This window comes from Cynoglossus semilaevis, chromosome 1 (genome assembly GCF_000523025.1).
Source record: "Cynoglossus semilaevis isolate Cse_v1.0 chromosome 1, Cse_v1.0, whole genome shotgun sequence".
Classification (NCBI taxonomy): domain Eukaryota; kingdom Metazoa; phylum Chordata; class Actinopteri; order Pleuronectiformes; family Cynoglossidae; genus Cynoglossus; species Cynoglossus semilaevis.
In genome coordinates, this window is record NC_024307.1 from 19,252,520 (window position 1) to 19,269,310 (window position 16,791).

Sequence of the window (16,791 nt, forward strand, 5' to 3'; positions counted from 1 at the left end):
CGCCGGCTGTCACGTCCACAGTCAAGCAGCAGGAGGGTCACATTGTGAAACAACAAAAACACACGGACCAACCACTCCTTCCTCTCAACATACTGTTACAACAGGGATCATTTTAAAAAAAATCCAGGCCAAGCTTACACCAGCCCCAGGCTGAGAGATAAAAACAAAATCACAGCGAGGAACCAGAAAAACTGACATCGGCAATTAAATCAAGNGTCTTTTCTGGATGCTGTGACTCTGCTCTTCTGTGTTGCTGTGATTTTCTGAATATTGTCCTGTATACGTTCCCCGCGCTAATTATTTTCCAGATGAAAGCTTTAATATTTCCCTGCTGAATTGAGCATTCATTTAAACAGTCACGTGAAACAGCTGTAGCTGTAATAAATAGATAGAGTGAAGAATAATGAGACGCCAGGAGGCTAGAGAAGACTTAAATTAGTGGACAATATCACAGCTCTGTGTTCAAGCTTTTATTTTGAAGGCCAGTAGCTTCGCAAACACGTGGGGAGGAATTCAAACTCATCACTCCTCTTTGATTGTTTGTGTTTTCTCTTCACATCCCTAGTATGTTTGAGAAAGGTGTAGAATTGACTTTCTGTCTTTTTTTACCCAAATATTTGAGGGGTTGATGTTTTATTTCCATATTTTATTCTAACATTTCTCAGTAGGGATTTAATAATTCATGAAAAGGGTAAATTAACAATTTGAATTTGATCCATGCAGAAATGGCCTGCAGTCCAAGAATACTTAGTGATTACTGGAAGAAGTGTACCTGTAAATATCTCGAGCCATTCCAAAGTCTCCGATTTTGGCAGTACGGCCCGGTCCTTTGCAGGTGAGTAGACAGTTACGTGCTGCAATGTCCCTATGAAAAAGGGAAGACAGAGAATTATTAGGACCTGTAGTCAAGGCTGTGTTGATGAAGAAAAAATTACATCATCAGCTGGGCAGATCACTCACACAGCTGGGATGACACATGATTCATCATTAGTTCAACCACTTTTCTAGAAATCCATCTATGAGCCACAAAAAAATAAACAATACAAAACCTACTACTGCGTCTCTGAGGCTCAGTGTAATTACCCCTGTGACCCCGGCATCTTTTTTTTTTTTTTTTTAACAAAAAGTATCCAGGGAAAAGATTGAAAGGATTGATATTTGTTGCGGGGAGTGCAGGCTGTGAGAAAAAATTAGATTTACTCTATCCTGGGTCGTGAGGGAATTCAACGGTTCACACAGCGTGTGCTGCACTGTCTCTTATTCTTAGAGACTTAAGAAGGGACAGGGTATTGGTACTGCTCCTTGTCAACCTGAACACAACAAAAGAAGCAATGATTTAAAATCAGCTTAACATCAAGTGATGCTTCTCCGAGATCGGGAGACAGAGTCGGGCTGGAAATGAAATAACACATTGGTTTGATGTTTGGCCCAATACACTCCACTGATAACCTTAGAGGGCAATCCACACACACTGACGGTGAAGTGGCGTTTCCGTTTAAATCTATATAGAGCCGTTTTGGTCCCAGCTTCTGAAGAAAATAACAGACTAATGTTAGTTATTATTTAATGTCACTCACACTGTGACCTCCTAATGCTAGTTCCAAGCCCGGATATATTTATTGTATAGAAAATACAATATAAACATAGTGGAAAAATAGATTTTAAAGCATTCAGTTTGGTCAGACTGAAATGACTGGAATACAGATACTGCAACTTAGTAGTACCGTTGCTGAGGCTATAGTGTTGGGTACAGGGCTTAGGTATCAGATTGCATGGGCTATGTTTTTTTTTACCAATATTCAATCATGAAATGTTGACCAATATTGGACCGATACCAATCCCTACTAGACAAATTCTACACAATCGGCAAGTGAACACACACTCACTAAACAACGTAGCAACATCTTCACTCTGCAGCTAAATTCAATACATTAGTCCCAAGTGAATGGTTTGGAATGTGATTTTTTTTTTAAATTTTATTCAGATGAACTAAGTGCTATGCAGGAGATGAGATCAAATTCAGCTCATCTTCATGATTAACACAATGACTCTGAGCTAATGTAAAGACTGCACACTTATGGAAAAACTACCCACGCAGTAGAATCACTATTTACAGTGGGTTTTAGCTGCAGCCTAAGGATGTGTTTCCCTCCAACACTTAGAGTTAATGCCTGATAAGTCATTGAAACCTGTGGTTCCATTAAACTGTCCATGGGTCAGTGCTTCTCTTCATCTTCTGATGGTTTATACTCTGACTGCTTGTTGAATTATTGCTCTACAATACAAATACCAGGGACTTAGCATTTTAGTTACGTTTTTAATTTAAAAAATGTTGCCAACTGTGCATAATAGCATAGCATCATTAGCCTGTTTAAAATTTCACACAATTTCATAAAAAATAACATTTTAACCATTATATCAGCAATCTTCATAAAAAATAACATTTTAACCATTAGGAGATTGCTGATATAATGATAAATAGAGAATGGAAAACATAAAAATTGAAAGAAAGTAGGAAAGAAAAAAACCCTGAGCCTCTGTAAACGGATCAGCCATTAGGTGGATGGATGTAGCTCTGTCATACCAGGACAAATAAGGTTTACTGGGTTTTATCGGTCCTTTGTCAATTTCTGGGAAGCCACAGACAGACGTACAGTAAGAGCAATGCACTTTGCTTCTATGACCAGTCATGTATTATTGTATCATTTACGACCTTTTTCTGTTCCGGTGTTTTCTGTTGTCTAGCAGTATGGGGAAAGCTTTTATAGTACGGTAGACACCTTCCCTGGTTCACCAGCTGTTGTTGAAGAAGGAAATGGAGAGCAGCATTCTGTCTGTGGGACCTAAACTGTAAAACAGCAAGCTGGCTTCTCCATCTGGCAGCTGTGGCGCTGCACCCATCTCTTGTCTGTTCCACTATAATGCGAGAGGCAAAGGTCTTCAGAGTGGCAATGACACGCGTGGTCAGTCACTATATAATTCAGAGAAGTCAGCAGATAAATGTTAGTCTCTCCTTCCGTCTCACCGACGTGTTGGAGCATATAGACTACATTCTTGCATTATTCAGCTTTTTATTTTGTGTTTCAGCGAAGGTTGTCAATCGAATAAAATATTTAATCAGATTACTCACAGAGTGGACTGACGACGTGACATTTCTGTCAGTCAGCTGTAGACTTACTGTATATACTGCTATATGCAGTATTTTAAACTCCTGCAGCGTGCGCAAATAATGACGTCTGTATCAGAGGTGCAGATGGGATGTTTGAACTGGGACGACCAAGTTGTCAGCAAATTTCAACTCAACGAGCTATTTTTGTGTATTTGTAGTGTGTAACACACACACACACACACACGTGTCACAACTGGAACATTACTCCTCTGTTTTAATGCCCATGTTTGTCACCGTGCCTTCTGCCATCTGCACACATGGTCTGTATGTGTTATATCTTGCTGTGTTAATGATTATAATCAGGTTAGTCTCTAACAAGTGATGAATTATTCAACTGTTAATTCTGACAGCTGTAGTTGTTTTCCTGACGATGAAAAATATTTGGCGATCTGTCAAAGTACCTGTGTATAAATTGGTTCTCCTCCAGGTACTGGCAGCCTTTAGCTATGTCTCTGGCCACACTGAGAAGGTCCACCATGGTGAGGCTGGAGGGGTGCTCCTGATGAAAGACAACAAAGACACAAACGCCGCTGACTGACGAGCACATGCCATCATAATAAAAGAGAAACACCAGGTGTCTGACACCATGCTACAATCATCTGGGTCAGCAACAAGGCAGTTGGCATGGTTTCGTCTGAGAGGGTAGTCTTACAGGTAACACAGACAGTATTGAATCAGTATCAGTGAAGTTATTCACACAGTGGTCTCCCATCACACCCAGCTTGAGCCTTTGTTCATGGGGGTCTCTATACATCAGTCACAGTTGATCCGTCAGTGGTTTTTAACATTCACATGTGCCTGACTGTTATTATCAGTTTGTTACTGTATATACAGCAGGGATTCACACTAACATTCATGTTCCTCGGGAGGTTTACCGTGGAACATGGTCCAATTTCACATAACGGCTCTGACAACTAATACTTATTTACTGCAAATGAGTGACGGTGACAGGCAGAACAATTAAAAACTCCTCCATTAGTTGGCAGAGACTGAAATTAAATAGTTAATTTCAGTTCCTTATTCCTCCCACAATGGGGAAATTCACTGTGTGCCACACGGGATGCACAATTATGTATGTGGTTCCTCTGGGGCTCAAACCTGCTACACTACTGAACTGCTAACCTCCTCCACTAGATGGCAGAGAGGGCTATAAAAAAAGCAAAAAAAGGTTGTTTTTTTTCCTTAAATTTCTGTGAATATATCCCTGTTGTGTTCATCTAAACAGTACCAGGTTAGATTAGGGTTATATTTCATTACATGTACTTTTGTTACATTTTTGTTTGGTGGTGCATTGTGGGATTTTCCTATTATGAAATATGTGTTGTGGTTCAGAAAAGGTTGGGAAACACTGATTACTAAATGGACTCTGTTTTGTCCTTCATAATTAGTGTACCTTAACACAGGTATACACAGTTATACACACAAGACAGAGACCATAAAAACTTGCACAGTGGATTGTTGGGGGCAATCATGAATTCATTCATTTTACTAATTCAAGAATGAAAATCAAAAACCAAATCACTGTTTATACTTCTTGTGATGTATGATGTCGCATACAATTAGCTTTTCGTTGATTGCATGTGACATAATTTGTTTAATACTTTTATAATTTAAATATTTAACATGAATGAACATAGAGTATTAATAAGCACAACCAGAACATGAAGGTCTTTTTCCTATGGTGCTATAAACTGCATTTTCTAACAGTAGCCTCCCTGAGTCGTCCTGAGTCTATGACCTTCACAACAGCATGGCAGTTTCTCATGCACTTGTTGTGATCTGCTGTGGCTCAGGCTCTACAGCCAGGCCCTTCCTGCCAATTTTCATCATCATTGTTTTCTTCTGGATGAAGTGTCACTTGTAATTTGAGTCATTGACACTACATTAACCGCCCCTCCCCCAAATGAAATGCTAATGATGTATCATTCTGTCCTATCCCTAAGCTAATTTCATTTTGGCACGATTTTTGACCTTGGACCTCTGGCCAAAAAGAACAACTTTGAAAGACTATTGAATATGGTGTGTGACAGTAGGGAGGGAGATGAGACGGGAAATAGAAAACGAGAAGTATATGTTGGGAAGAAAAGACATCAGACAATAAAAGCTACAATAAGACAGACGGGTAAAAGCCACATCAGGCAGTCTGAGTCCAGAGGAACTTCAACAGACGTGTGATTGAAGGCATTTAACATTTAAGTGTTCTCTGGAGATGTGCTCTGCTTTGTTCTTTCAAATTACACATTATAGAGTTTCTGACCCATGCATTTGATGACTTTATTTCCACAAAAAGAAAGAAAAATGTGTGAAGGAAGAAACCTTAACAGAGATGGCTTAAAAGAGAGAAGAGTGAGGAGATAGAAGAATCTACAGATGGGTTTGAAAGTAAAACCTTTCTATAATATGTTATTATCACTAGAACAAAGAATAAAAATCTCCTGTCCTGCCTTGCTCTGTTCTTCAGTCGATGTCAAATACTCTAAGGAGTTGTTTTAAGTCGACCTGCTTTGTGCTTCCATTAATATTACAAGAAAAGGAAGTAGGAGACAACAGGGTGAGAGGACGAGACAGGCATACATATGAAGACAGCTTGTCCTACAAGAACTGAGGATACAAAGAGCTTTTACACACAGCAAGCATCACCTGGTGTGTGTCAAGTACAAGGCAGAAAAAATGGGGCAAAGCATCTTTAAAATCATGTGGTGTAAAATCCAGACCTGTGTACAGGTGTGGGTGTGGGTGTGTGTCAGTGTGACACACAAGCATTTAAACCAGTCAGGGTTTTACAGGAGTTACAAAAATGTCTTTTGTTATTCTGTTAGGATCAGCAGATACAAATAAAGTATATACAGTATAAATATATATGCGTGAGTGATAGCTGATGAGTGCATTTTTATTATTATGGATTTTTTTTCTTGTCTTTTCTGAAAAACCAGTATCAAAAATCAGTAACTGTAAATGTAAACAAAGTCGTCTTCTGTGTATGGCCCCACATGATGTATTTGTTTGCTCCACTTGCCAACTACTTCCTGTGCCAAATTTGTTTAAATGCCATACATTGGGATACGATTTCCCTATTAAATCAATGGGAGATGGCAATGCAGCCACAAAATGCCAGAGGTCGAGTGCATTGTAAACTGATGACCCCCCTGTAACAGTGTGTCTCTTTATCAACTGCACAGCCATCTTAACTGATCGAGGATGCGTTGTCTTGTCAAGGGACAGTACAACAAAAAGGAATCAAACCACTGACCTTCAGTTTTATTAACGACCCACTGTCTGTGCCTACTTTATAACAGCTGAACTGGGAAATCCATCAAGCCCATTGTGTCACTGGACTAACATGGGCGTCAAACAAAGATGTAGGCTTCACAGAAGTAAATCTCTTCATGACATTTTTATAGTCCACTGACCTTTGACAGGTCATAACACCTTCTCTCATTTTGTACTCGTTCACTTACATAAAACAAAGCTGCTGGAAACAAATATCACAGGGAAATGGCTTAAAGGAAGAGGTGAAGAAAGTAAGGTAGGTAATTATGTAGGAGGCACATTTGGTACGAAGGGGCTAATACAGGGCTCCAAAAATGTATGACATTAAAAAAGCCGAGCATTGACATTTCCTGAACCATTAACCAGGTGCACAGACAGGAGTTTTCCTCCATCCTACAGTGCTAATGTGAAACAGCCTTCATGTCTAGTGTTCAAGCATTCAAATGTATATACAATATAACAAAAACTCCTACTCTGACACTGCCTCCTTCAGCTGCGTCTTGTCTGCTTCTCATTAATTGAAAGAGTTTTCACTGCTTTTCACTTGTTTTTTCCAGTACCAGTCGTACTCACATTTGGATGACGCCAAATCCACTGAGTTATTATTTTTGATGTACTACCAGCCAGAATATAGGATTTACACTTCAAGAAGACAACAGGTTTTTCTTCCGCCTTATTCAATTTCCTGTCTCCACTGCTGCTGTAGTTAGCTAAAACCCCACAGTGTTTCTAAGTGGCCTAAGGGAGAACGGTTCCATTTACTATAAACTGCTGGAAGCAACTGAATCACTGGATCAAGCAGTGATTGCCTCCTGTCATTACTGAGGTCCAGGGTTGAAAAAGTTGAACATTGTTTCACTCTTCATCACCAGGATTCCAGGGCTGTCTAGAATAAATCACTAGAAAACTGAAAATGGTTGAGTTCAATTCAAAAACATGTTCTCACCAGTCTTGGTCTGGTCTCCCTCAGGAAAGTCTTGAGGTCACCACCTGCCATCAACTCCAGCAGGATGAACCTGGGCATTGCCTGCAGGCTCACACCTACACAACGCACGATGTTCTGATGGCTGAACTTGCTGTATGTACACAGACGAAGCACAGAAATGTTAAACAGAAAAGGCTGCAGGGAAGTGTGGGACACAAAAGTAGTTGACCGTGTACTGGTGTATAGAAGGAGTACCTGATGATTAGGGCCTCCATTAGAAAGTCCAGCTCATCTTGCTCAGAGCAAACCTCAGGAAGAGTCTGTTGTTAGGATATAACCACAGACATGTCCACGTTCACTTGAGATATTATGTGCATAATGTGAGCCATGACTCAGGATTATTACTTTAAAATGTTTCACTGTATCAGTGCAGTAAAACTTTACAGACTGTTTGATCGAACTCCATGATTAAACCTTTCTCAGTGCAAATTTAAACGATTACATTAAATAACCCCCTGAAGATTTAGTAGTGAATTAACCAATCTTTGTAATGCATTAAACAGAAAAGACATTTTTATGAGGAGAGGGCTGAGAATTCACCTTTACTGCCACTTGCAGTGGACTTTGTTCACCTGGTACTCCCACTGCCAGACCTTCATACACTTCACCAAAGGCCCCGTGGCCCAGTCCCCTGATGATGACGAGAAGACATGTTTCATTCATCTGCTACGTCTTCATTCCATTCACAGTAAAGGCTGTTAGACCAAACACTGTGAGAAATGTTCAAGCACAGGTTTCTGAGCTAAAGACATTAGAAGCAACTAGCAACCGGGGACTCCTTAAACTATCTGTGTTCAATGAATAACAACCGGTCGAGATGGAACAGGGTAAACAACCCAGAAGCTGTAAGTAAGTAACACAGCAGAGACTCTAGTCTGTGTTTTTACCTGAGTACTTTAATTTTGGACTTTGTCAGTCCATTGAATACTGCCAGAGAATAATGTACATGTGGAATGGTGCAGGACTGCTGAGGAAAAGTATACGTCGCAGAAATGATGTTGCAGAATAATTCATTGGTCAGCTATAAAGATGTGACGGGTGCATTAAAATAATTCAAAGAGCTGCTAAAAAATAACTTTTTTAAATGCTTGGTTCACTGCAGCTCACCTCTGCACACAAAGCCATAAGAGGTCCAGAGTGTAACATTAGGAATATTTATTGGCAGCATTTCACAAATTTGTCAGTAAAAGTGTAAAACCGATTTTCAATAAAAGTAAAATAACTTGTTTTGTTGCTTTAGAGCCGAAAAATGTGGATTAGCCAAGAATGCAATCATCCAACCACCTTACTGGTAGTTAATATGCCTGGCCACTACAGGTGTGTACTGGCAGTAATGGCAATATGATTGATATTACTATGCAGAGGCAACAATACAATATATTGTGATATAATGTTTCATAAAGGCATGACCATAAACTGGGGTTTTTAAACAACTTAATTGTAGGAAAACTGTCAAATCCATGCTCAATATCAGGTTAATGAATTGCTACAAAAGAAATAAAAGCAAAATAAAATCAACCAATTCCATGAATATTTGCTCATTTATTGTTAATAAAAAATAATGACACAGTCCCTTAGAAGATCAATACGATATTGTAAAACTAAATATTGCAATATTTTCAGATCGAGAAGTTTGTCTTCACCCACGCCATAAAAACTCTGAACTGCTCACCCCCCACATAACAGCTTACACACAAAGACATTTATTTGAGAGAAAATTGGTGATTGAAAATTGCTTTCTGGATATTAGAATTGTCTATCGCTTTCTCTTTCTATTTCTATGATTAGTATTAATGTTTGTAGAGCCAATTCTTTCTTTTGTTTTTATTGTTTTATTTCCCTGCTTTGTCACAATCCTCATTTTACTGCCACTGTCTGTTGTCTGTGTCATCTGACAAATAACATTCTATTTATATTTGAATGATCATTTTCTCCAAATATTGGCAATCGACTGGAACAAGTGGGGACAGAATGGTTGAATTGTGTCTCCACACTAATAGCTCAATAGAAGGATCACTCAAAGATTTGTACAGTGTTGTACAATGAGATCAGAGAGTATCAGTGAAGCCCTGCTAGTGAGGTTAACTCAACCTGATATTCACCTGGTGAGGGAGATGTTGCGTCTTGGCACTTCCTTCAGGTCACTCACGGAGACGGTTTTGCCGGCGAAGCAGTAGTTTGGGTTGTAGTCCGTCATGATTGTGGAGGCTCGCAGTTTACTGATCTTACACTCTGGACTCTGAAGCTCCAGCTGAATGGACTGTAGCTCTGTATGTTTACGTCTGTACACTGGAAAACAAAGAGAAGAAAAAAAACCCAGCTGTTTACAGAGGAAACATCTTTGTTTGTGTTTGACATATGTGTGTTTCTCTCTGTGTGTGTTTGTCTGTGCATGCATGTGTGAAGATGTAGAGGATTCATTTATTTAACATTCAGCTCAATATACGAGGGCTGTTAGCCACCTGTTACAAAACCGCTGGTCATTAGCATGTTTCATTCATCACTGAGGTAGTCACACTACCTGATGATGGCTCAATTAGTGCATATGGCTGGCTTCAACAGCTTTAGATTAATGGATAGCTGTAATAATTAGTCTAAAAAGATAGATAGATAGACAGACAGACAGATAGACAGACAGACAGACAGACAGACAGACAGACAGACAGACAGCAAGATAGATAGATAGATAGATAGACAGACAGACAGACAGACAGACAGACAGACAGCAAGATAGATAGATAGATAGATAGACAGACAGACAGACAGACAGACAGACAGACAGCAAGATAGATAGATAGATAGATAGACAGACAGACAGACAGACAGACAGACAGACAGACAGCAAGATAGATAGATAGATAGATAGACAGACAGATAGACAGATAGATAGATAGATAGATAGATAGATGCTACTTTGAGAAAGTCACTTGAGAAAATAAAAAACATTTACAGAATTTTGGACCAAAGCAAAAAAAACCCCACTATAAAACGTTTTATATGCAGTACTACCACATACCATTTAGCCACACCGTGGCAAAACATACTTATCATGACTCCCGACACAGCCAGCAGCAGGGCAGCGATGAGGGCTGAAGTGCCAACGGATAGACCCAGGGCCAGGTGAGAGAGAGACGGCTGTGGAGTCAGCAGAGTGACTGCTGCAAGACAAGGGGGACAACAGTGTCGTACAGTGATTATACTCCCCGCAGGAGCATTATTATTCTTGTCTCTTCTGTGATCCCCAACTTAATTAATGATGTGAAAGCAATGACACAACAGAGCTTACGGAAAAACTGCAGCAGCTTATGCATGCCAATTTCTTTTAGTGGTACAGGATGATCATTTGTCTGAGCCGAGGAGCAAGTGTGCACTCAGAGAGACCATACTGAGACTGTGACCTTCAAAGGCCCAGCACCGCAGATTTATTTCTCCACATTACTGAGACCATATTTTCAAATCAAAGATCACTTTTCATTTAGATGGCAACAGCCATGCTATTGGAGTTATAATAAAATATATTATGTAATGCATCATATATATTTAACATGTATCTACAAATATTAATGTTCCAGATATGCAGGGGTTTGTCTGCACTTTTTGTTTTTGAAGAGGACCAGTCAAGACTCCCAGGCTAAAACTTTCTTAGAACTTAACCTTAGCAGATGAGCATATTTTCCAGATTGTTTTTCACAACAGAGGAAGTAATTAAAGACAAAAAACATTTCTTTAATGAAGACAAAAAAGTAGGCGAGCGTCTTCACTTAATCACGGTACTTTTGTAGAATTATTCTCTATCCATTTGGTAAAGTCATAGCCAATTACAGCTAAATCGTTTATATCCTTGTTTCTAAAACTTCTGGTAAACTAATGTGTGGGTGAGACAGCCTGCATTACTTAGAACACAGTGCTGTGTCACTGGACGTCTGACCTGTACTGTTGATGCAGGACACTCTGTCCTGTGCCAGAATGAGGTCATCTTCACAGTAGCACACAACGCTGTCCTTAGTCTCGTGGCATTCACCGCTCTCACAGTGGCTGCAGTTCAGCACTGGACTGATGATCACTTCACCATCGCCCTCCATTGCTGTTCGAACACACGAACACACGAACACACACAGACACAGACACAGGCACACACTGATTGGTATTTGATGATTTGAGAAATAATTATTCATCTGAAAACCTCTGTATAAAACATTGGAGCAAATGATCACAAACAAATCCACTGCTGCAGCTGAGTCCCATTGTGACGTTCCATAATTGCATGCATTTTCCATTTTTCTTTTTCACGAAATGGGAAGATAGGGACAAGCTCATACTGCTACTCATACTGGTAAAATTAATGTGAATGTAGTGAGTGTTTCAAAATGATTAATCTTCTGAAGGCTGTCTGTACAGCTACACGCGCCTGCTACTCCCTCACCCTCCTGTGGCAGCCTGTATTGGCTGCAAAGACTCACACCATAAATTTCCCCACTTTGTAAAATAATGTATTGGCTGCAAAGACTCACACCATACATTTCCCCACTTTGTAAAATAAAAAAAGGACTCAATTATTATAATTTTTTTTCTCATGATCTCATAAGGAGAAATTTTATTAATCTCCTACAGAAGGACAGATACAATCTCAAGGAACTTTGACCCAGCTCCAGCAAATCTTATCAACCCTGGGGCCATTTAGTGGTCAATTCTCCACCGCTTTGAAAAAATAAAAAATAAAAAAAATAAAAAATGTAACAAACCTTCTTATGTCAGAATGTTGATCATGCTCAAATGACATACACACATATACAGCACACACATATATAACCTGTATTTATAATTATATATCGATAATTTATATATATAAATATCCATCCATCCATCTTCATCTGCTTATCCGTTACCAGGTCGTGGGGGCAGCAGTCTCCATGACCACCACCCAAATCACACTGCACCGCACCAACCCCCCCTGAACCTTCCTGTGGGTGGTGAGTCCACTGGAAGGTACCAACCACCCTAACAGGGATTGGATCTTGCCCAGGAGGTGAACCCTGGGGTTCCACACTGATGACAGAGACACTGACTCTGGGCCAAAGCGCCACTAAATATAAATATAAATTCATTTATTAATTTTTAGGAAAATGTTTGTCTACACGTCGGTAAAAATTATCTCTTGAAAAAAAAAATCCGCCATCACATTATCTATCTTGTAAACCCCCTAGTGGCAGCCTGAGCACCACACTTGAGTCCCTGGTCTAGTGCACAGTGCCTCATGGCACCTGAGGAGCCTCCACCATGTGTCTGTAGGGGCTTCAGTGTCGCTCTCTAAGCCTTCTAATGTGCCAGCCTTCAGAAACAGCCTGACTCCAGAGTTGACAGCCACCGAGGCCTAGCCTAGTGTTTGTTCCTGCCAAGAAGTACTAATCCTGTGTTTATCTGATTCACGCTGTTCAATTCTGCCAACTAGTTCTCCTCTGTGTCTTTATCCTGTGTCATCTCTCTCCAGGTGACAGGTTTGTTCTTCTACTTGTCCTCCTTCCTTCTACACCATCTACACCCTTGTGAGAATAGTGGAGGGATGCACTGTAGCTAACTGTAGCTGTGTCTTCCTGGATTAAAAAACAGACTTCAGTGATCAGTTCAAATCAAAGTCTCACAAACCTTTGTGTGAGATTTTAACAATTTCTTTCATTGCAGCCATTGTTAATGTAGTTGCGTATTTATCACCAGTGCAATTTAACTTCATCTAAACAACATCTATGGTCCAATGATTCGAACTGAAGTCATGTTTAACAGAGGTTAGTCAGGTGTATAAATCAATTATGAGAAATCCCTGCATAACATGAGATAGTCTTTCATAATTTACACATATTTTGCTGCATTGTCGACTTAGAAAAATGTAATTTACTGACTGGAAACCAAGACAAATTTAAAATATCCATACAACATAAATGGGTTATATGTCTTGTCCTGTGTTACTTCATTAATTTTGCAGATTGTGTAATAAATGTTTTGTAATTATTTTTGCATTTTAGCAACTTTCTTGACATGACTTAAATCATCATAACAGGTTGGAGTAATTCTAACATAGAATTGAATAAAAAAAGAGTTTTTCAACCTTTTAGGAGATTTTATATAAAAGCTGTACAGTAAACTCCATGGGTTCAAATTGTGTTCAGTTACAAATAACACTAACTTGTTTTGACTCTTGACTAAGCACAGCGATTGCACCCATCTGCTTTCTCTGATCATTTTGTCATCAGCTCCAGCAAATCATATTACTAACTAAAAGGTTTACAAGGAGACGTGCAATTGTCTAGTATCCAGCTGCTCACTGAATACTGATATTATGGTGACACAATGTGATATTGAATATTGTTCATATTTTCAGGACATTTCACCTTCTTATAATGGCATAATTTAGTTTGTTCAGGTGAGTACATTTTCATTTGACGAACCTCATATTTATTCTGTCAGAGAGAAGGAAGAAATTGAAATTCACTGGGAGTGTGCTGGTCTCTAGTAACCCATGGGTTCTCCTAAGGCTTACCAGAAAAAATGTGATTGCATTATAACTGGTTCATAGAGTTCCTGGTTTATATAAGATTTTTGTCAGATTACTTCAGAGGCAGTCAATATTCAGTGGAGGAACTGGGAGGAATTTAACTTTTGTTAGCTAAAAAAAGAAAACTCAACCTGATAAGAAGACACTAATGTAACTAAACCACAACAGTTTTCTGTGTTGTGGTTTAATTATGATGGATGTTATAGATGATCTTCATAAATTATACTTAATTTTCTATCCCTTAATGCAGGGCAGTTAAAATGAATCAACTGGGTATTCAACTATTACATTTGTCTTAAGCAGAAAACAATTCTTATATTCCATTAATTTGTATAATATATCATATTTTCCCATAAACCCCTCAGCAGCTAAATGGATAAAAAGAGTGTTGTGATGTGAGTGATGGTAAAATAAAATTATAATCTTTAAACTCCCAAGCCATGGAAGTCCCTGTTCATACTCAAGTATTTATAACTGTGTTTGGTATTTTCCCACATCATTAATTAGTAAACATGCACCAAAAACACCAAACCAATATATTTTTATACATTTCATTCTGTTACTGAGGTTGATCCTGAATGGCTTTCGACTCCAGAGGAAATGATGTATGGCTGATGATTAATATGCAGACTGTGGCTTCTGCAAAGGCACTGCATCACCAGACAGCATCTCTCCTTTCAAAGCTCAAAGGGAGACAGAGATCGGTGCTTTTACGTGAGCACAATAAAGTACACGTTTTTTAAGAAGCGCTCCTCTCTGTGTTGGCCATTTCTTCAATTTTCTTCAATTTTTTTAGGTAAAAATGTAATCTCAGCTGACGTGGAGATCCTCACCACAGCTCAGATCTCATATTGTTCATGTCTATGCTGTGTCTGTAGCCTGCTCTGTTCAGTCATGTGATACCTGTGTAAATCTGTTCAACATTAGGACAAAGTTCTTTCTCTTCAACCAAAATGAGAGAATTTATTGTCACTCCTAAAAGTCTAATATGACCGCTAAACTAATTCTGAATTTGTCAATTGCTTTTTGTCTCCATCATGTCAAGTGGAAACACCTCGACAGTCAGCTACAACCACCAAATGCTGCATATTTGTTAAAAAGAAAATACATTTCCTCCTTGTTACCTTTAAGTGGGGAGATAAAGAGCTCTCCTGGACCGACAAATGATGTTCCATCATCACCGTCACGTTTGGGGTTGTCATCATAAGAGGTATTACCACCTAGAAAAAATGTGGTTAAACACAAGCTCTTTACCAGTAACTCCATATCAACTAAACATCCACAAAATCAACTGATAGAGTGACACATTACTTATGAGTAAAACTTTTCCTCATTTGTGTTATCAGTGAATAATAATATTTTGTTTCTATATCCCATCCCTTCTCTGTCTAAAGTATTTCTTATTCCTGTTTTTCTTTCTTCAGTCTCACTTCTTGTGTCTCTCCGCAGGTCATGGCTTCACTGTTCTGCGCCTGCCCTTCTGTGTGAACCAGCCACAACAGGTTCTGTAGGAGAACAGCAGCAGCAACACCCTGTTGGGCTCAGACCTGCCCTCTCTGGTGTAGCACGGTAATGACTACTTTTTCTTGCTTACCTGCAGTTTGGTGTCGGATCAGTCGAACTAAAGTCAGGCGTAATAGTTGTATTTTTGAACATATATTGGAGACATAGGGAGAGACACGGAGCCACAGCTTCATGTCTCAATTTAGTGTTTGCTTTTACCTCTCAGTCTCACCTTGCTCTTTAGATAAAAAAACTTTTAACTTTTAAACTTTCTAAAGCCATTTTATCTTTGTACTGTAAAGATTGATACAATAATTGATAATAAATGGTAAAATATAAATAGATTCCCTATAATTGATAATTATTTTCTATATGTTATTCAAAATCATTACAGTTCATTGGTGATGATTTTGACCTCTTAATGTATAAGAATGTTGGAAACTATAATTTTGACAATGGTCATTAGAACCACAGATTCGTTCAATCTTAAAGCATCTTAACTGAGGGCTGAATACCTCAGGATGAGACGAACTGTTACTGCCAACAGTCGCTCATGTCCCATATTCAGATGAAAATTATCTTAAATCTCTTGGACTAACCTCTGTAGCCTCCACCGCCCCCACCAGACAAGCAGCCCCCTCCGCCTCCTCCAAAGCCTCCGCGGGTCTGCCAAAACTTCTGACATGCCTGGCCTCCCTGCCCCCCCAGCACCAGTGGTCTGCCGCCTTGACTGACAGGAGCAATATCATTCCACCCTCCACCTCCACCTGTCAACAAACACACAATTCATAGGATATGAGGAAATGCAGGTTTACAAATAAATCACTGCGTGGGGTTAGAGACAAGTAAAAAAAAGCCAGGTCTCCATGTCAGACAAGGCAGTCTTATCCAAATAAACACCTGGACCTGCTATAACAATGTATGAACATGTCCCAACTAGACTAGAGGTGGGCAAAACTTTTGACGGGATTCTAACATTTGACAGGAGGTGGGCCAGGAGCAGATAGATTGAAAGTTGGTGTGAACTAAGATAAATGACATGTAAAAGCCAAACACATATGCTTTGAGCCTGTACTGCTCCTGGTGGTGAAGTGACGGCTGATATCGTTGTCTTTGAAAACCAAACGTTTCTTGTCATATTAGACAAACAGCCGTTGATTAGACTTGAGTGAAAGAATATTTTGTCGTCCAATCCTTATTAAGGAATTGCCACTCACAGTCCACTTTTCTTTACTTTGACATGATCATTTTTACTAAAGGTTTTGAAGTTCAAAAACAAAGTAAAACAGTGGATAATACACCTCAACCCATCTAGAG

General features: G+C 39.3%; 1 protein-coding gene across 1 annotated transcript in view; it reads right to left on the reverse strand.

Annotated features, from left to right (window-relative positions):
* Positions 1 to 308: 308 nt before the first annotated feature.
* alk (ALK receptor tyrosine kinase) overlaps positions 309 to 16,791 on the reverse strand; it is a 124,576-nt gene continuing 108,093 nt past the window's right edge. Inside the window, exons 16-25 of the mRNA XM_025055097.1 lie at positions 16,074 to 16,241; positions 15,096 to 15,191; positions 11,353 to 11,508; positions 10,469 to 10,582; positions 9,527 to 9,713; positions 7,965 to 8,055; positions 7,620 to 7,684; positions 7,386 to 7,515; positions 3,571 to 3,668; positions 309 to 865 (exon numbers count right to left, since the gene is read on the reverse strand). Coding sequence (XP_024910865.1) covers positions 748 to 865; positions 3,571 to 3,668; positions 7,386 to 7,515; positions 7,620 to 7,684; positions 7,965 to 8,055; positions 9,527 to 9,713; positions 10,469 to 10,582; positions 11,353 to 11,508; positions 15,096 to 15,191; positions 16,074 to 16,241 — 1,223 coding nt within the window. The 3' untranslated portion in view covers positions 309 to 747. The remainder of the gene's footprint in view (positions 866 to 3,570; positions 3,669 to 7,385; positions 7,516 to 7,619; positions 7,685 to 7,964; positions 8,056 to 9,526; positions 9,714 to 10,468; positions 10,583 to 11,352; positions 11,509 to 15,095; positions 15,192 to 16,073; positions 16,242 to 16,791) is intronic.